This window comes from Hibiscus syriacus, unplaced genomic scaffold (genome assembly GCF_006381635.1).
Source record: "Hibiscus syriacus cultivar Baekdansim isolate YM2019G1 unplaced genomic scaffold, ASM638163v2 tig00109972_pilon, whole genome shotgun sequence".
In the NCBI taxonomy this organism is placed as follows: Eukaryota; Viridiplantae; Streptophyta; class Magnoliopsida; order Malvales; family Malvaceae; genus Hibiscus; species Hibiscus syriacus.
The window spans coordinates 664081-685146 of record NW_024062543.1 but is presented as its reverse complement, the minus strand read 5'-3'; the positions used below and the strand labels follow the sequence as shown (position 1 = coordinate 685146).

At 33.4% G+C, this 21066-nt stretch overlaps 4 protein-coding genes and 1 pseudogene across 4 annotated transcripts; 4 read left to right on the top strand and 1 right to left on the bottom strand.

The window, feature by feature from the left end:
- Positions 1 to 433: 433 nt before the first annotated feature.
- On the top strand, positions 434 to 1971 carry LOC120211290 (annotated as a pseudogene).
- Positions 1972 to 3927: 1956 nt separating this feature from the next.
- Positions 3928 to 6869, top strand: LOC120211398 (probable 26S proteasome non-ATPase regulatory subunit 3). The gene is made up of 9 exons (XM_039209939.1): positions 3928 to 4035; positions 4146 to 4235; positions 4363 to 4553; positions 4917 to 5054; positions 5119 to 5255; positions 5392 to 5446; positions 5520 to 5630; positions 5840 to 6079; positions 6316 to 6869. The coding sequence occupies exons 2-9, from the start codon at positions 4157 to 4159 to the stop codon at positions 6817 to 6819; spliced, it is 1455 nt and encodes a 484-aa protein (XP_039065870.1). The 5' UTR covers positions 3928 to 4035; positions 4146 to 4156; the 3' UTR covers positions 6820 to 6869.
- A 2105-nt stretch (positions 6870 to 8974) lies between these two features.
- On the top strand, positions 8975 to 10864 carry LOC120211288 (mavicyanin-like). The gene is made up of 2 exons (XM_039209866.1): positions 8975 to 9215; positions 10470 to 10864. Exons 1-2 carry the CDS (start codon positions 9038 to 9040, stop codon positions 10862 to 10864), a joined length of 573 nt encoding a protein of 190 aa, XP_039065797.1. The 5' UTR covers positions 8975 to 9037.
- A 145-nt stretch (positions 10865 to 11009) lies between these two features.
- LOC120211287 (pre-mRNA-splicing factor syf2-like) lies at positions 11010 to 11498 on the top strand. The gene is made up of 2 exons (XM_039209865.1): positions 11010 to 11174; positions 11271 to 11498. Exons 1-2 carry the CDS (start codon positions 11010 to 11012, stop codon positions 11496 to 11498), a joined length of 393 nt encoding a protein of 130 aa, XP_039065796.1.
- A 1609-nt stretch (positions 11499 to 13107) lies between these two features.
- Positions 13108 to 15164, bottom strand: LOC120211400 (SKP1-like protein 1A). The gene is made up of 5 exons (XM_039209940.1): positions 15072 to 15164; positions 14948 to 14992; positions 14681 to 14795; positions 13656 to 13990; positions 13108 to 13392 (listed from the first exon to the last, which is right to left on the bottom strand). The coding sequence occupies exons 1-5, from the start codon at positions 15135 to 15137 to the stop codon at positions 13219 to 13221; spliced, it is 735 nt and encodes a 244-aa protein (XP_039065871.1). The 5' UTR covers positions 15138 to 15164; the 3' UTR covers positions 13108 to 13218.
- Positions 15165 to 21066: the final 5902 nt, after the last annotated feature.

Below are 21066 nucleotides of genomic sequence, written 5' to 3'. Positions count from 1 at the left end.
GGTCAAAATTGGATGCTTGAAGTCATGACTTCCTTTAGACCCTACAAGCAGAAAGCATATGTAATGGGGTCAAAACTATAATGAATTTGGGGACAACCCTCGAAACTTCGTACCAATGAGCAAAATAATTTTTTTATTCTTAGTGGTACAGCTATCATTAAAACGAGATTCCATGTTATTGCTTTGTTCTTTCTTGGCCGCCACACCTGCTACATGATTGGAATCAAAGCAGGTGAGATAACTGAAACTCTTTCCGACAAAGTTAATATGTTATCGGCTATTTTTTGATGGTTTCCTAGATAGACACCATCATTTGTCATTGCCTTTCTTGATCTTTCCCTATAAAACAGCCTCTTTAATCCTCCATGTTTACCAATCTCTGCAATACCAAAAACGAACCTAAGATTTTATATTAGAGGGTACCAACTATAAGTGTCGATGGAAACCGTCGAAGACATAGTGATCGTGGGGGCTGGAATTTCTGGTCTAACCGCATCCTTGGGACTCCACAGGTATGTACATTACATCGACCGGCACCAACAATCCCCAGATACGGTAACATGTTGCTAAGTACCAACTGATTCTAAACCACTTGCAGGCTTGGAATTCGAAGTTTAGTATTGGAATCATCAGACAGACTAAGGATCACCGGTTTCGCATTCACGACGTGGAACAATGCCTGGAGAGCCTTGGATGCTGTAGGCATCGGCGAATCTCTCCGCCAACGACACGACCTTACACCAAGGTACTGTATTTTAACTACATTGAACCTTCATTTGAAAGTATCCCAAAGCTAAATTTGCTTATAAATTTGCAGTATCCTTGTTGCCTCTACATTTTTAGTCCAACCAACATCAGAGATATCATTTAAGGGTCATGAAGTTCGTTGCCTTCAAAGGAGATTGTTGTTGGAAGGTTTAGCAAATGAGCTCCCTGAAGGTACCATCAGGTTCTCATCTAAAGTGGTTTCCATTGAGGGATCTGGGTTGTTTAAACGAGTGATTTTTGCTGATGGATCTGTACTCAAAACCAAGGTAGAATCGAGTTAATTTATGTAAACAAACCCATAATTTATTGTTGAAGAAGAGTGCAATAATGTTGATTGTAAATGACAACAGGTGCTGATTGGGTGTGATGGAGTGAACTCAGTGGTGGCAAAATGGCTTGGTTTAGAGAAGCCTGTGTTCACAGGTCGATCGGCAATTAGGGGTTCAACCAAGTTCGAAGGTGGCCATGGTTTGGACCAAAATTCCGGCAGTTTGTCGGCAAAGGTGTTCGATCAGGGTTCCTCCCTTGTAATGATGAGGATGTTTATTGGTTTTTGACTTGGACGCCATCCACCAAAGGTACCTAAAAACTCCATTATTCTCTGTCAAAATATTTGTGACTTAAATTGAATACCATATTTCCTAACTGTCATACTTTGCAGAAGAAGAGCTGGAAGACGATCCAGTTAAGCTGAAGCAATTTGTACTGAACAAGCTTGAAGACACACCCGACGACATGAAATCCGTCGTACAAAAAACCGAGCTAGACAGCATCTCATCATCCCCATTAAGATACAGAAGACCATGGGAGCTTCTATGGGGAAATATCAGCAAAGGCAATGTTTGTGTAGCCGGCGACGCCCTTCATCCCATGACTCCGGACCTCGGACAAGGCGGATGTTCCGCCTTGGAAGACGGCGTTGTTCTAGCAAGGTGTCTTTCGGAAGCGTTATCGACACCAGCGGCCGGAGAAGAAATCAACGAACGAGAAGAATACAATAGGATTGAAATGGGGTTGAAGAATTTCGCTCAGAAGAGAAGATGGAGAAGCTTTGATCTCATTACCACGGGTTATATGGTAGGGTTTATACAGCAAAGTAGTGGGATGATTATGAACTTCTTGAGAGATAAATTCTTTTCTAGATTCTTGCCTGGAATGCTGTTAAAAAAGGCTGATTTTGATTGTGGCAAGCTGGAATATTGATTACTGCATTTGTACGATGTGATATTAATTTTGTAAAAAATAAATATTTAATATTTTTAATAATGCGAGGTTATTATAAAATGGGTTAACTACACTGATTATCAATTATGTTTATATTTTATCTACTTTTGGTCACTGATTTCAAAAAATATAAGATATGATCACTTTCGTTTTTATTTAGTTAAGATGAGATCGTCACGTACCCGAATATACGACGTGATAGTTGGTATAATCATATATTTGGTCCATATTATTTACATATTATCTCAATTCATTCATACTTTTAAATAAATTTTAACATAATATATATATATTTTTAAATATAAATAGAAATAAAATATTTTTTAGATTAAGTTAATAATAAAATATATTTAATAAGTTAATAATATAAAAAATATTTCTAAATTAATATAAATAAAATATTATAAATTTAAATATTTATACACTAAGATACAAAATATATACATCATGTTATCTACTTTAAACTAAGCAATAGTCTTGACTTAATGGTTCGATAGATGTTTAGTTTATTAAGTAACCAATATTTGAATTTTTTTGCTCTAATTTGCTTTCCTTTGTTTTCTTTCAACTAGAATGTGACACACGTCACTCTTTGATTGGTGTAAATAAATATATTAAATTAAAATAAAGTAAGTCCTCCAACCAAATGGTGACACATGGCATGCCATGTGATATCATTCGATTGAAGGATTAAATTTATTTTAATTTATTAAAAGTAAGAATAAATTGAGAGAATATGTAAATAATAGATATCAAATGTTTGATGATATCAAAATATTTAACTGTTGTTAACGACAGTTAACTCAAGGTGATCACATCTTAATTAAATAAAAACAAAAGTGATTATATCTTATGTTTTTTGAAATCAATGACTAAAAGTGGATAAAACACAAGCATAAGTGATCATCCATGTAGTTAACCCTTATAAGATAATACTTATTTAGAATTATTCAACTCGTTAACAACAATTTTATAGGTACAACTGTTGGAATTCAAAAACTTTAAAAAGAAATCTTCCTTTTCATAGCTGAAACCACTTAATATGTTATAATATTTTAAATTCTTAAATTAATTAAAAAATAAATTTTAATTGATTTTATTTCAGTTACAGTAAAACTAAATATTAGTTTGATATTAAATATGATAATTATATGATTTGATTTAGTGTTATGAATTGGACTAATTTCCTAGTTATTGCATATTTAATCTACTCTAGTGCCATTTCAACACAATTCTGTTCCATGTTATTACCTAATTGGCTCAAATAAAATCATTAAAAAATGGAAACCATTAATGAAGAGATAAGAAACAACTTGAAACAAATATAAAATTAATTTAATATTACCGTTAATATTTTAAATATGGATGATTTTTTAAATAATTTATTTAAAATAATTTAATAATTAAAGTAGAAAATATGTGATAGGTTGGTGTATTCTAATTGTTTTGTTTTTATAAAATTAGAAATACATGAGGGCAGAAGACGGCTCTTTTTCCTAGTAAGGATAATAGATTTTTTATTTAGCCCATTAGGGGATCTCGGTTTATATTTTAGGATTTACGACATCTTCTACAGTGTTATTAAAACTCGTTATGTCGACGTGATAAGTTACAATAAAATATATATTTTTTATTAAAATTTATCACATCGAAGTAAAAAGTTAGAATAAAAAATATTTTTTATTAAAACTCATCACCTCGATGTGACGAGCTCCATGTCACTGTATAAAATACTATAGATCCCAAAATATAAACCGAAATTCCCTAATGGACTTAATAAAAAACTTATATACCTTAATGGGCCAATTTTACCGCAAGACAGGAGTTAACACAAATGATGGGTCTTGGCTCAATAAAATATGATTGGGCTCTCATGAGCATTTGCTATAAGAAAGACGATCGATTTCTTCTGCAATACGACATGTTTTGCTTTCTTCGACTCCTGTCTCTGCCCAGCTGAAGAAACTGAAAAGTGAACCTTAATCCTCTACCGGCTCGGCTCTCGGTTCCCCCAAATACAGCTCTTGCTTCCGCCAATCAAAGGTTAATTTTTTTCTGTTTTACTTTTAATTTTTAAGCATCACCATAATCGAAATTGCACTTCTTTCCCCCCTTAATTTTTGATGTTTCATTTCATTTTGCAATTGTTTCAGATTCTTAAAAGATGACTCAAGATGTGGAGATGAAAGAGCAACCAGCTCCTTCCAATTCTGTTACTTCCTCTTCTCCTTCAACTCTGCACCGTAAGTTCAATCAATCTATGTTTGACTCTTGGTTACGGAATTTTGATTTATTTTTTTCAAATGTTTTCTGAACTGGGAACTTGTGGATTTTCTCGGATTTGAATAAAATTTTCTGGGTTTCTGTTAGATTTGAAGGAAATTGCGTCTCTGATAGAGACCGGTGCATATGACCGTGAAGCTCGACGTATTTTGCGGGCTATAAGACTTACTATGGCTTTAAGAAGGAAGCTGAAGGCGTCTGTGCTGTCCTCATTTCTCAGTTTCGCTCTTGGCCCTGGATCCGAGGCCCTTAGTAGGCTTTCTTCTTATCTTCCTAAGGTAATCTTTTGATGGCTGATTGCAGCATTCAATCCAGGTGGATTGCTTCTTCTTTTTTAACCCGTGTCATGTTTGGTGCCTGTGGTAAAGTTCTTGGCTAGGTTAGAACTAAAGTCTTAATGAAAAGCATTGGAAAACATTCTAAAGAAAGAAAATAAATGGTTGCATCATTGAAGTTAATTTTTTGTGGTTGTATCATATGATGGATTTCGGGGTTGTCACCTTCACCGGCTTAGTAGGTATTCTTGTTCCAAGTTTTCACTTTAGAAATATTTGTGTGTACAAGTACAACAAAATGATCGTCATGTATTAAGTCTTGTATTGGTTGTTCTTTTAAGAACTTAACTGTTGAATTTCTTTCAGGAAGATGAGCATGAGATGGAAGTCGACACTGCAACCTCTGCGGCTCAACCTCCTGCTAAGCATTCCCTGCCAGAGCTAGAAATCTACTGCTACTTGCTTGTCCTGATATTTCTGATTGATCAAAAGAAATACGATGAGGTACATTAGCTAATAACTTCATCCGGAAGTTTCCTCCGTTGTACATAATGTTATCTCTTTTCAGGCAAAGTCATGCTCCTCTGCAAGCATTGCTCGGCTGAAGAATTTGAATAGGAGGACTCTTGATGTCCTAGCTGCTAGGCTGTACTTTTACTACTCTCTTTGCTATGAACTCACGGGTAATCTTGTTGAAGTTAGGAGGTATGTACAGTAAAATTTGATTTTATTATATGTTGGCTCAAGTATATATTCTCAGAATGTTATGTTTCTAGCATTACATGATCAGAATTAACAGTCTGATATTCTAGGTCTAATTAGCATGACCTTTAATTGACAGTAACCTTCTAGCCTTGCACCGTATTGCAACATTGCGCCATGATGAGTTGGGTCAGGTAAATTTTCAACTATCCGAGCAATTATATCTCCAGTATTAGGGTCTTATATTTAAATATTGCTGTCATGTAGGAAACGCTTCTGAACCTGCTACTTCGCAATTACCTCCATTACAATTTGTATGACCAAGCTGAGAAACTGAGATCAAAGGCGCCTAGATTTGAAGCTCACTCAAACCAACAGGCAAGCCACTAGTTTTGCTATCTTTTAGTCTTTGAACATCAGATCCCATGAGCCCAGAATATTGCTCACTTCATTTCAGGCAACGGAACTGTATGTTTATGGTTATTTAACGGTTGTCTGTATGTTTGGCTTGGCTTATGAATATGGTTATAGCTATAAAAACATTATCGTTACCTTTCTTATCCTAAGGCAAAGTTTGCCTTCTGCAGTTTTGCCGGTACTTATTTTACTTGGGGAAGATTAGGACAATCCAATTGGAGTACACGGATGCCAAAGAGTGTCTCCTCCAGGCTGCTAGGAAAGCCCCTGTCTCAGCCCTTGGTTTCCGGGTTCAATGCAACAAATGGGCAATCATTGTCCGATTACTACTAGGAGAAATCCCCGAGAGGACTGTTTTCATGCAGAAAGGCATGGAGAAGGCATTGAGGCCCTACTTTGAATTGACAAATGTAAGTTAAGATTTCGTCGCAATTACTTTGTAGGGAACCAAGTCTGATATTTCGAGCATTTCTTTCCTAGTAAGAAAAAAGGGGAGAATCATGTTTGTGCATGTGTCATGTTATTTAAATTAAAGTTTAGCACAAAAAAAAAGAGTTATAATCATTTGAATTGCCTCTTTGGTTTCAGTGGTTCCGAATTTTTACTAATAGTTTTGAAAACACAAAATGTTTGTGCGTATTTTCAGGCTGTCCGCATTGGGGATTTGGAGCTTTTCAGATCTGTTGCAGAGAAGTTCTCAAGTACATTCAGTTCAGACCGGACCAATAACTTGATTGTTAGGCTGCGGCACAATGTCATTCGGACTGGGTTACGCAACATAAGCATCTCATATTCTCGCATCTCACTGGCTGATGTTGCCAAGAAGCTTAGATTGGACTCTGTTGCTGATGCCGAGAGCATAGTAGCTAAGGCAATCAGAGATGGTGCTATCGATGCCACATTGGATCATTCAAATCAATGTATGTTGTCTAAGGAGACGGGAGACATCTACTCCACGATTGAGCCTCAAACGGCATTCAACTCTAGGATTGCTTTCTGCCTCAATATGCATAATGAGGCGGTGCGTGCGCTTAGGTTCCCACCAAACTCACACAAGGAGAAAGAAAGTGCAGAGAAGAGGAGAGAGAGACAACAACAGGAGCAAGAGCTTGCGAAGCACATTGCAGAGGAAGACGATGACGAGTTCTAAGGGTTACGACGCGAAAAGGCTATTTATCCACCGTATGATTGTTTCATGGAGTAAATGCTTTAAGTAGAATTGTTTTTCTTTTCTTTTCACGATGGCTACTATGTCCATTGAGCACATTGCTTTGGAGTTGCACTTGATTTTTAGTTTTTATTCCTTGATAGATCTTGAGTTCTTTTCTTTAAATTGTGAGATAAGCTGAAGCCGATCCATCATCAATTGATGATACGGTAAATGGATCCTATCTTCACTTCAAACCCAGGTTTGTTATTATCCAAAACTTGTATAAATTTAATTATTATCACTATAATACAAGTATAAATTATAATTATGTATAGAATTAAATTTTCATTGTTATATTTTTCAAAATACTAATAATAAATTTATTATTATGGTTTATTTTTAAAGAAAGATGAAGGTTTTAGATTACTCTTTTATGGACGGTCTTAGATTAGGTCTGTAGAATTTGGATCAATTTTCCTGTAATATGGACTCCAGACATTTATTTTGAGGAATTGAAAATTTTGAGGTCTAATGATTATCGATGACGGGTGATAACCTACGATGATTAATAATATTGATAAACATGAGATTTAATCCTTTTATTCGAAATATTTAAAAGTGAAATCAGTTAAAATATGCTCTAAATCTTTGTACTTTTCAACTTTTTTAATTTAAAAAGTCAAGCAGAATCTTAAACTTCGTTAAATTTTTTCTGTTAATTTTTTGAGGATCTAAATTTAACAAAAGAATTTTAATAACATTAACAATTGAACTTGAATTTTTAAATTTGAATAATAGACTGGAATATTTTTAAACAATAAGAGTAGAATGGCTAAATTATAAATGTATGAAGTGTTTAAGGACTTGAAACATATTTTAACCTAATAAATTCTTTTACTCTTTTGATTTAAAAATCCACGGTCCAGTCTTTAATTTAATTAGTGTTTTTCATCAATATTTGTCAACTTGATATGTTGTCAAACATATGCCACCGGTGGCGGAACTTAGTGATATAGATTGAGGAGCCAACTTAAAACTTTAAAAAAAATTAGAAGTTTGAATTAAAATTTTCAAAAATTTTGAAGGGTTTAGTTTATAGTTTTCCAAAAATATTAGAGTCTAACTAAAAATTTTGAAATTTTTAGAGACTGAATAAGATTTTTTTAATTATGGGATAGGATTTAATTGAGAACATTAAAAAATTTAAAGTTTAATCTGAATTTTTAAAAAATTTGAAGGTACCAAATTATTTTTTTTTTGAAAATTTAAAAGGACTAAACTATGATTTTTAAAATTTGGGGGGCATGGCCCCCACTATCCTTGCTTATGTTCACGATGTCAAATTATAAATTTTGATGGGAAACATTACAATGTTAATGGTTGGTTAGAATGTTGAAATAGTAAAGATAAGAAATAATTTTTAGTTTCAAGTGTAGGGACTAAATCTAAAAATTTCCAAAGTACTGGACCGATAACATTGTTTAACATCTATTTGGTCTATCAGTTATACGGTAAACTATGAATTTACTCACTTAATTTGTACTATGTTTATGTTTTAGTCACTTAACTTTAAAGATTTATGCTTTTGTCACTAAACTTCATAATTTATTTTTTGACCACTTAATCCATTAGTTGTGTGATGGTTCAGTACCGTTGGTACTCATAATATTTTAACATGGTCGGAATTCTTCTCAATTGATCGTTATTTACGACGTAACTAGTCCTAAAACGTTTCACATTTTCCCATTTTTCTTGGAATAAAAAAGTTTAATTCAATGTTTCAACATTTTATCAATTCGATATGTAATCTCCACCGTCTAATCAATGTGAAACCGATATATATTACTTTTTTTTCTTCTTGTCCTCCCTGTCATTCAAATTCAGAAGAAAATATTTCAATATCGGTGAATGAAAAGAAGGCAAAAAATCTGAATTTTATAGGAAAGTTTTGGGAGTTTTGCATCAATTTACCTAAAATAAAAAAATAAAAGAAATTAAAAGACTTAACGGTCGGGTGACAAAAAGAGTAAATTTCTAATGCTAAGTGATGAAATTGAAATTTTTAAAATATAATGATGAAATAATATGGCTAAAGTTGAGTCACTATAACCAAAATTTACCCTAAGTGGTAACGATTGATGATGACATGCCCAACTAGTTGACGATAAAATCTAAGGGTTACATCGAACTTTTCATCATTTTCGTTGCTTCCAAAGCCATGGAAGGCGAGATTGTGAGATATGGTAGCTTCCCTGCTATCATTTGTATGATCTGTTTTTCATTCTTGAACGGCGTCGTATCCGAAGTTTACACCGTTGGAGATGAAAACGGATGGAATTCGGAGGTTGACTATGCTTCCTGGTCGGAGAAATACAATTTCACCGTCGGCGACGTTCTTGATATAAACCCCTTCTCTCTCTCTCTCTCTCTCTTTCCGATCTGATTTCCCGGCTACTTACGTTTATAAAATTCGAAATTCAGCTTATAAAGAGTCGATCTTAGAATACGGTCAAATGATGGTATTAGTGACTATATTATATTTAGACTTGAAAGTTTGTTCCTCTACTATAATTTTACATATTTTGGTCACCGTTGGTTATCTCGACAACAACGTGGATATTTTTCTTTAAAGAATCCCTCTTTAATTGATAAGTATTTTTAACTGGAATAGTTAATGGTAACAACGATGCTATGAAAACGAAAGGAGCAAATTATATGAAAATAAAGTATACCGATTAAACCCTAATTTTGAATACAATAAAGTGACCAAAACCATAATTTGATCTGAAATTAACAAATGAGTTTGGTAACTTTTATATATTTTAAATGTTTTTTTTATATTTTTAGTTAATAATTTTTCATTACATGAATTTTTTACGTTTGTTCTTCTCTAAAATATTATAAGTTATCACCGTACAGAGTTAAAAATTTTATTTTGAGATGTCAAATGTAAAAATTATATGAATAAATTTTTAATAAAAGAATTGAATTTTAAAATTTGTATTATTAAATATTTTTCAAAATGTAACATCAATTACCTCTTTAAAGGTGTCAAAGTCTTTTTAAAAGTTGTGTGTTTTTTTATTGGCTTATATAATAAATTAGTACCTAAAGAATGCCTTCTTTTTCATTTAAGTATTTTAAATATTTTCTTGTTAAAATTAGTACCTAAAATTAATTTTTGATCAAAATAGGTATCTAAAGTATTTTTTGATCAAATAGATACCTAAAACATTCATTTTTTTATATCTAATTACCTAAAATATTCTTTAATTATTCTCACTTGTCAAGTTTTTTAAGAACTTAGATGAAAATTTAGGTACCTATTTTGTCCAAAAAAGTAGATTTAGATACTTATTTTAACCAAAAAAATACTTTAGATGCTTGAATAAAAAAAGTGATATATTTTAGGTACTTATTTATTATATAAACCTTTTTTTTATTGTATATAGTTTATAATATAAAATTTTCTTTTATAGACACTGTTCATATTATTGTCTCTGTCCGTAGTCACCTTAACATAAAATTATGCGTTCATCCTCAGTCTATTCATCAATTATGAGATGGATTAATTTAGTCCCCTATTATACATAATGATTTGAATTAGTGATTCTATTTTAGATACCGGTTCAAATTATTTCATTTGTTTGTAGAGTTTAGATATAGTAGAGGGCAGCACAATGCGTATGAAGTGACGGAGTCTGCATATCGAACATGTGAGACGAGCAGTGGAGTTTTAGGCAAGTATGAGAGTGGAGAAGATAAGGTGGAGCTGAATGAATCAAAGAAGTATTGGTTTGTGTGCAATGTGAGTGGGCATTGCCTTAGGGGAATGAGGTTTGGGGTTGATGTTAAAGAAACCACTATTCATTTGGACCCAATCCCATCACCCAACTCTGCCTGTACTAATCGTGTTTACTTTTATCTTCCATTAACCTGGTTCCTTCATTATTGTGTTTCTTGGTTTGCAATAATATATTTTGTTGTTCCAAGTTTTATGTCATACACCTGCTTATGCATGCATATCCATCTTGTAATATCGTAGGCCAATAAAACTTGTCCAATGCATTCGCCTCCATTTTTTTAACTCCAACCTTGATCTAATTTCAAAGTTGCATAAATGTGGCAAAAGAAACGCTCTTATCCCTTCTATAGAATAGAGAATCTTACCATGTCAAAGAGCTGAATCTATGTTTTTCTTTCACGAGGGACTTGACAGTTTCAATCAGAAGACCTTGTACAATGCATACAAAAAGCTGACAAAGAACATTGATATTGACCTGGAAGAATATAACAAAATGAAAGAAGCAGATCCAGAGTTCTATCGTGAAGCTTCAAGCCTCCAATATGGGAAGGTATGATCGTAAAAAGTAGAGGAAAATGTTGCTTGTTTATTTAGTATTGTCTGGCCCATGTTTTTCTATGTACTACGTATTGCTTTTGGTGAATAGGCACCTAAGCTTTCCGAAGACAAGATTGACAAGATGGCGAAGGAACGGAAGGACCGGGATGATAAGCGCAACTCATTTAGCCGGAGGAGGAAGTTTCATGAAGAGAAGGATATTGATTCAATCCATGATCGTAATGAGCATTTCAACAAGAAGATTGAACGAGCGTTCGGAAAATACACACTGGAAATCAAAAATAATCTTGAACGAGGAACTGCATTGCCTGATTAAGATGTATTATTCGTTGCTATGCTTTTCTTCCAGTTGAGCAAGCGATAAGCCGACTTGCTTGTCTTCACAAATCCATGAATATATATATGGCATGTATTTTCAAGGATATTCAGTCTATCGTTATGGTTTGACTGGATTACTGTCCCCGGTGCTGTTTTAGGTTAAACCTGCCTGCAAATGTATCTGATATTCATCTTTTGAGTGATCGAAGATCGATTATTAACCTTTTATTTCTCACTCGCTTGCTTGTCTTTCAATTTTCTGTATGTATGGGCTGTATTTCATAGATCTTCATCTCGGCCTTGTGACTTTACATTTTGAGGTGCTATAGAGGTATCTGATTAAGACTTGATGAAATGCTGAACTGATAACTATGTTTGTCAACATCCCCAGTTCCCCATTCGTGTAGACACTGTGGCTCATAGGAGGGTATGTTTGGTGGGCTATATGTTTGAGTTGCGTCGTGATGACTATAACATGAAATGTCAAACTATCATAACAATAATCAAAATTGTATCATAGGAGTAAATGAACAATCATGTCATAAAGGTAGATAAAAATAAACGCTTCAAGAATATGTAAAAAGGAAAAACAAAATGAGAATGATATTTATTCAGATCTATATAAAAAATAAGAAAAAAAATTAGATCGTCGTCTAAAATAACACTTTGAAGAAAAAAATTAAAAATCACATAGAAATAAAATTAACTTTTTTTAGTTTCACAATAAAGTTTAACACCACTAATTAATTATTTGTTATCTGAAACTGAAAGTGTTTAGTTTAACATTACTTAATAAATTTTTTTAAGTAAAGTTAAACCGACCCTCGATGTGATTTTGTCGAAATTAATTGATTTTCCTTATAACGTAGCCAGGAGTAAGTCAAGAGAGTTTTGGGAGAGAGATACGCACATAGAAGAAATTGTTTTTGGCCCCATCGAGCCTTGTTATTGAGTATGCTTTTCTGGGCAATAAACAACACCATGTTGCATGATTTCGTGGTTTTCATGGTCAAACTCAACTTTAAGCTAACAACTTTGAATCAAAGGGTAAGTGCCCAAGATTTCCCACTCGGTTTTTCGATTTTCATGGTAAACCTGCAAGAGATAAAAATGATGGTGAAGAAGAAGAAAGTTGCTGCACGAGAGAATTGCAGGATGGTTCAAGGGGAAGCAGCAGTACAAGCCAAAGGGAAATTTAAGGATAAATACAAGCGAAAGTTGCTGCAAAAGGAGGAGAAATTCAAGAAAGTTGAAAGCTCGCTGAAGGATAAATACAATGAGGAACGAGATGAGTGGGACGAAGATCGAGTAAACGATCTTATAAATGTACATATAAATGAGTTTGTTCATAAATTAAACAAACCAAAAAGTTTTGTTAATACTCATTTATTTAACCTAATAACCTAATAAACGTACTTATACAAACAATTAATCAAACATTCTATTCATTTACCCCTATTTTATTTTCCCAATAAAAACACTGAAGAAAATCAAACACAACAAAAGTAAAGAGCAAATTATGAAATTCAAATTATACAATGATAATAGATTGTGGAGAGGTTCATATCAAATCCTCTAGCAAGTAGAAGACACTAACGCATAATAACAAAATAACCCAAACACAGCCAATGTTCCTCAACTTGAAAAACCTACTGATAAACCTCCAAAAAAGCATCAGAAAATACTGAATATCAACATCTAATTTAAAACCTTCCCTATCATTCAAACGCCCACTGGTTCTCCCTCCTAACCTCCTCCTCTTCCTCAGGGGTGAAATCGTTCTTGATGTTGAAGGTCTTGCGAATCTCCTCCGGTGTCTTCCCCTTTATCATGTCAGCCACAGTTTGGCAGGTCAAGTCCAACAACCCCTTGATATTCAGATAGTTCGCAGCCTGCAAATCCCAATAGCAAAATATTAAAAGGTTTAGGACACGGATCGAAAGTAAACCCGAAAAAATAAGCAATGAATAATCAAGATCAACAAGCCATTGTTATAGGAACGTGGATCTTCTGGTGCATAGAAGAAATATTAGAATGCAAATAGCTACTTATGCAAATAGCTACTTATGTGAACTTAATGCATAGAAGAAATATTAGAATGCATTATTTGGACATCAGAAAGAACAAGAGAACGTCAAAAGAGGGGGAAACTAACCAAGATGAGGTCAAAGAGGGTATTTTGGTCAACTTTGACAAAATCGGCATCCCAAGCCTTGATTTCATCCTCGGAGTTCTTTTCCTTGGCGGCGGCATCGACGTGCTTCTTGCAGTACTCGATGACCTTAGACAAGATCTGGCTGGTGACGTTCGGGAGAGGGATCTCGCTGTCGGCGCAGTCGTCCTCGATCATGTGTTTGATCGTCTGCGACTCAACCGCCACCACTTCCTCCACCTCGAAGGCCTCGCCGTCGGAGCTCCTCAACATTATCTTCTTTGATGTCGACGCCATTATTTCTCCCAAAGATTCCTTCACTGGCGGTGATAGAAACCCTAACCGACGGAAAGCAAACGAATTACAGAAGACAGCCGAAGTAGGATTCTGATTTAATCATGGTTGAAAGAGTGGGTATTTATAGAAGGATTCATGGTGCTCATACGATGTCGTTTTGGATTTAGGTTTCGGATTTTATTAAAAGTGTTTAACTTGAAGTAAGATACTCCTAAAATACCCTTTAGGAAAACAAGTGAATAATTACGAATGAACATCAGGCTTGGAGCTTAATAGAAAGTTAAATTGATTTTATAATAAAAAATATATTTAATCTAATTAGAAATATTTTATTATAATATCTTTTTAGTTCTAATTCTTTTTCCCCTTATTTAATTCATATAATAGAAAGTTATTATAATATTGCACATTGATTAATGTTAATTTAATTCTATCAATTACAAGTAACACATACATGGTAATTGCAATTGTCATTCTAACATGAACCAACCTTTTTTTTTTGTTGAAAATTAACATGAACTAGACTTTGTATACCCGGTACGTCATATTTATAGGAGACACTACTCGGACTGGGACCGGGCCACCGGGGTCAACAGTTGGTGCTCATAGCTTAGAAACCGGTGAGCCTGAGGCAGAAAACACGATCGATCGATGAATATGAAGTCATAGACTCGTACATCCTGACACCTGCAATGCTTGGGGAGTGATAATGTTTGGAAAATGGATATTACCTAATGCTTTCGCATTGACGATGCTTGGACATGCTGCAGGAGGTGGAGCGTTCTCGTTCAAGAACGGTTCGACTTGGTTCGGATTACCCCAGACTGGATATCCTTTGATCTTGCCCTGTAATGCGGATACAGGAAGTGCGGCAATGTTTAGAGCAGCGGCTATCGCAGATGAAAAGCACAATAACGGATTTTAATATCTTCGATTCTTTTTCCGAATGAAACGACAATCATATCTGAACTTGAATAAAGTGAGGAGCAAGTTATTACCAAGACGTTTAGAGCGGCTAACGTTGCCATTCCCTCACGAGTCCACTGCATAAGCACGAGGAAAAAGAAATTTACAATCCGATGGGCAAGTCCAGCCCGATATGTGACTCCTAGCAAACATTACCTTTGAAGCAGAAGCAATGTGTGGCACGACGACAGCATTCTTCATCTCAGCAAACCAGGGTTTCATGACAGGTTCATCCTAATGCAACACCATTAATGCAACACACATATTGTTCATATTAATTATGGTAATGGGTATTCTTATCTAAGCTTGTCAAGTTTATATAATGCATGTGAAATCAGTTGTGTCGAAATTCTTCTTTGTACAAGAGTCCAATTTGGCTTCCATCAAAAGGATTTTCTAAAATCTTCTTTGTACGGAGCTTACATCTGCTTCCTTCTTCATGGAAACCAATAGAAAACTCGTAATTTCCTCCGGTTTATTAGTCTCATGAGTCTTCTTACCAATTATTTCATCTCCCGAAACAACATCTAGATTTATGGTTACTTCTTCCTCTGTTTTTACATATTCTATCTCCTCACTCATGGCTCCAGTTCCATGCTCCCTTTCTGCAGAAGGTAATGTAGAAGATATAGTTAGAATTTGCTCCTCTAGTTCATCATTTCAAAGAACCTTGTCATCAATAGTTTCTTCTTCTGAAAATGCTTCAAGTTCTCTTTGTTCTTCATTTGGCAAGGAAAGCAATGTGTAGGGAGATCTTTGACAATTCAAGTAATCCAATTTCAACTTTATCTCCTTCCAGTTCTGCTGTTGTGCCATTATTAGCTTCAGCAATCTGATCTTCGGACATGCAAAACACATATGGATCTCTCTCGATTACCTCTGCTTCTTCGTTGTTGTTAGTTGGGACTTCGGGGTGCCAAGTCTTGATTTGTATCACTCTTGACTAAGTCGATATTCGATGCATTTACAAGCCGGAGGAGGAGGAGGAAGAAGAACTTAGCAAAAAGTAACGGAAGGTAACAACAAGAATGTTAGTGAAAACAACTAAAATTTCGATGATTGTATTACAAGTTTCAAAAATTGGATGATCAAAATACAAATGCTCTAAAAGTTTAGAGACTATTTATATACTCTACCTTTTTTATAAGGATAACATTCACAATTGTTTTTTATTATAAATTTTTTATAATAAAATGAAATTTTATTAATATTTTAACAATTTTATGTATTTTATTTACAAACCTTGAAAACTATTGAACAAATCCATTCATCTTCCTAAAAAATTAAGATTATGTAACAAATAAATATTTAAATAAATATCTAAATATATTTTATTTTTTATTTAAATACTTAAAATATTGTTTTATCAAAATAAGTACTTCAATTTATTTTTTTTAGTTAAAATAAGTATCTAAATTATTTTATGTCGAAATAAATATCATAACTATTAAAAAAAATTAGTCTGAGTTTTAAAAAATTTGACATGTGACAATAATTAAAGAATACATTAGGTATTCGGATAATTTTTTTTTGAATATTTTAAATACATATTTTGACCAAAATAAGTATTTATTTTGATCAGAAAATACTATAAGTACTTAAATAAAAAAAATTATATACTTTAGTTACTTGTTTGTTGTATAAGCCTAAAATTTATTCGGATAATTTACTTGTAAGTTATATATATAGTTGATAATTAAAAAATTATAAACAAATATTATCTTATAATCGCTAGGCATGTAAACGAATCGAATGAACACGAACAAGAGTATGTTCATGTTCGTTTGTTTAACTTTAACCGAACAAATGAACGAACACAAATATAAACGAACAAAAAATTTCTTGTTCGTGTTCATTCGTTAAGAAATGTAGCTTGTTCGTGTTCGTTCATGTTCGTTCATAAATGATAAACGGACACAAATGAACGAACATAAACGAACGAATGTAAACGAACGTAAACGAAAACAAATGAATGAACATAAACGAACATAAATGAAAATAATTTTTTCCCTAACAATGTTAAGATTATATGTTACTTAATTGTTTTGAGATTTTTTTTGTATTTAAAATTAATTGAATTTTAAGATATTTATGGGTATTAGATTAAAATTTATCGGACTTTAATATTTTAGATGGGTCTAGAGAGATTGAACTAAACATAAATGAACGCACATAAACGAATATAAACTAAAGAACATAAATGAATATATTATCGAACGTTCACAAATGTAAATGAAAGAATGAGTCGCTTGTTCATGTTCGTTCATTTAATTAAACTAATACAAAATATTGTTTATGTTCGTTAATAAATAAACAAACATAAACAAACTTCACACCAAACGATTTACAAAACTAAACATTTGATTCGTTTACAGACCTAACAATCGCTCTAAACTTTTGAAAAATTATTCATATTTATATAAAACACGTTACTAAATCATTTAAAGTGTATTTATTATTCATCCAAGCAACAACTACTCCGCGTGCCGAGTCCGTGGGGGGAGTGGGGAAGCGCGAGGAGTGTCTGTGTGAGGCCGGAGATGAGCCGTAGGTGGCTGTACACGTGGCCCATGACTTGTCCACAACGTGGACTTCATGTAGCGGAACAGATTTGCACTTTTGCTTTTATAAAAATATTGGATAAACTACATACTTAGTCATCAATCTATCACTTTAATTTCAATTTGGTCACTAAACTATTTTTTTCAATAACACTACTAACGTTACATTTTGATTTATTTTGGTCACTCGTAATTTAAAAATTAATAGTGATATTGGCGCACTACCATACCATACGATAATATCATATTACCATTGAAATATATAAAATATATTATGTCAATATTTCTATTATTTTTTAACGATATATTATTATAATAAAATAAAAATGTAATGTTTAAATATTTAAAAATATAATTAAATAAATAATTAAATGATTAAATACACAACTTACCTCTAAAAGATGAGTAATTCTACTGTACGGCAGTCTAATATAAAGTTAAGGAAAGACATAACCGAAAATATTAATATTGTTTTAACATTTCCAATAGAGCTATAATCTCATTACCTAAAATGTTACTTTTTCTATAATATTTTGAAGAGAAAATAACCTCAGTGATCGAAAATGCCTTATAATATACGATTTTAACCAATTTTTTTTGGATTTGCCAAAATGACCAACAAATTCGCAACGCAATCTCAAATTTGCAACGCGAACTCCAATTTCGCAACCAAGTTTCCAATTTCGCAACGCGAATATGTAAATCGAAAAGCGAATCTGTAAATCGCAACACAAAAGTCAAATTCGCAACGCGATAGTCAAATTCGCAACGCGAATCTGTAAATCGCAACGCAAATTTGTAAATCGCAACACAGAAGTCAAATTCGCAACACTGAATTTCAAATTCGCAACTAGATTTTTTGAATTCGCAACACGAATTTAATTTCGCAACAGATTTTAATTTCGCAACACAAATGTTTTGGGTATATAACAACGCAGCAGCAGCAACTCATAACCTAAATCCCTAAATCGTAACTCATTCCATCTCCATCTATCACTTACTCCGGCGACATCCGTTCCTATATCCAACGACATCCTTCTCCATCCCTAATTTTTTTTTACATAATTTTATTTCTATATAATTTTTCAATGATTTCTCTCCCAAATTATTAACTATCAACTTAATAAAGGTATGTTTTTTTCTAAGTTAGTGATGATATCTAGTTTATAGCTCGTTTGTTTAGTAAATTAATTTACAATGTGTAGAATGAAATCATCTAATGTTGATCATGTTTGGATAGATTTGTATTTTGGAGGGTCATGGGAGAATGTTCATGGTGTTTTACAATATGTGCTTTAACCCATGAATCTTCAACTAAAACTGTCATTAAAAAAATTAACTTATGAAAGTCTAATGTTACGTGTTGCAAAGAAATTGAATTTAGAGCCTCTACGTGGATTTAGGTTATCTTATCAAAGAAAATGTAAAGTTTATTTGTTAACCGACAATGAAGATGTTGAACAATTCATTGCTTACATTAGTGTTTCACAAGAAGATGATGTTATATTGTATGTTGTTGAACCTAGAAGTAGTGAAGTTGAGTCAGTAGCGGGTAGTAATCAACTAAGTTCTTCAACCCCAGTGTATGGTGCTCACAATGTACAACGTTGTTATCAACCTCAAAATTTAATGGTTCCAGCACAATTTCATCACCAAGAAAATTTTGTTTCACCACATTTCCAATACCAAACACAATATCAAACACAATCTCAAAACCCACAACCTTTTCCTAATCCAAATCCCAATCAACTTTCAGCACCAAATTCCGGTTTTCGTATTGACCAGTTAGACGATTATGAGCCAACAGAAAAAATTGTGAGTACTAGTCAGTATTTGAAATTTGATCTTGGTCAATACTCGAACTTTAATCTTGGTCAATACTCGGATTTTGATGATGTAATGGAAGAAGAAACAGTCCCTACATGTAATGATTTTGATATTGGTCAATACCCGAATTTTGATGATAAAACAGCCGTTGCCGAGGAAGATGTTGTTGATGATAATGAGGAGGAAGTTACGACTGTGAATGAACATGTTGAACATCTATTATGTAATTCATATAACCCTGAAGAAGAAAAAGTCCCCGAAGAAAAGAAAAAAAAGAAAATGCCACGGGAGTATAACTGGAATATGCCAGAATTACTTCAGATACCGGAAGAAGAGTTGGTAAAGATAGCAGTTGATTGTTACACAAAAGTTATTCGTATCAAGAAAGATGATTGTTTTGATACAAAGGAAGACTTGAAGATAGCTTTGTATACGAAATGTGTGGAAGATGGCTATCAACTAAAAGTTAACAAATCAAGCAAATATCGTTTCGAAACAAAGTGTATGATTGACAAAAACTGTACGTGGCGTATGATTGCAAAGAGGATAAAAAATTGCGAAATGTTTCAAGTTAGGACTTTTATTGATAAACATACATGTTCAAGAACCCAAGTTTTTCCTCACCATAGACAGGCAAACAAAAAGGTGTTGGGTGGTTTTCTGGTTGAGTTAATGTTTTTGAATAGAAGGGTATATCGAGGACATGAAATTATGACTGACATGAATTCTCGGTTCAAGATTAGTATCTCATATTCTCAAGCTTGGAGAGCCAAATGTTATGCCTTGAAATTGTTGAGGGGGTCGCCAGAAGCATCGTTTGCCCAACTGCCGGCTTATTGTCACAATTTAAAGCTGAAAATTCCTAGGTCGGTAACTCATATCAAAACAGATAGAGATGGATGCTTTGAGTTGTTGTTTATCGCCATTGGTGCTGCGGTTAGTAAATAATTATAATTTTGTTGACTCATTTTTGTTAGTTGCATGCATTTCATATTTAAATGATTATATTTCTTGTGTATATGATTTTGTAGATTCATTCGTTTATTACTTGCATACGCCCATTTATTATAGTTGACGGAGCACATTTGAAAGGTCGATACCTTGGAGTAAACTTATTAGCAGTAGCCATGGATGCTAACAATGGGATACTGCCAATACCTTACGGGGTTGGCAAATCTGAAACCTCTTATTCATAGACATGGTTTATAGGGCATCTTAAGGATTGCATAGGTTCTATTAGCAATCTGACAATCATATCCGATAGGGCAAACTCAATTGACAACGTTGTTAGAAGGTGTTTCCCAGATGCTTTTCATGGACTTTGTGGTGTTCATTTGTACAGAAATCTAAAATCAAGGTCTGTTGGTATAAAAAATCACAAATGAACATACTGGAAGGCTGTAAAAGCTTATCGGGAAGTGGATTTTAATAAGCATATAAATTGTTTAAGACGTGTTTTGCCTTAATGTGCTCAAACACTAGAAGATGTCGAGTTTGAAAGATGGTTAAGAGTACATCAACTTGGAGCAAGATATGGTTTCATGACGTCTAATAGTGCAGAATTAATCAATGCTCTAAGTCGACATTCCCGGAAATTACCTATTACTATATTAATGGAGTTTTTTCGAGCCTCTATTCAACAGTGGTACTACAAGAAAAGAAACCATGCAGGTATTATTTCTTTAAATTTGTAACTTATCATATATTTTACTAAGTATTATTTATTTAAATTTACAGGAACATTGGAACGTCGTGTTACACCA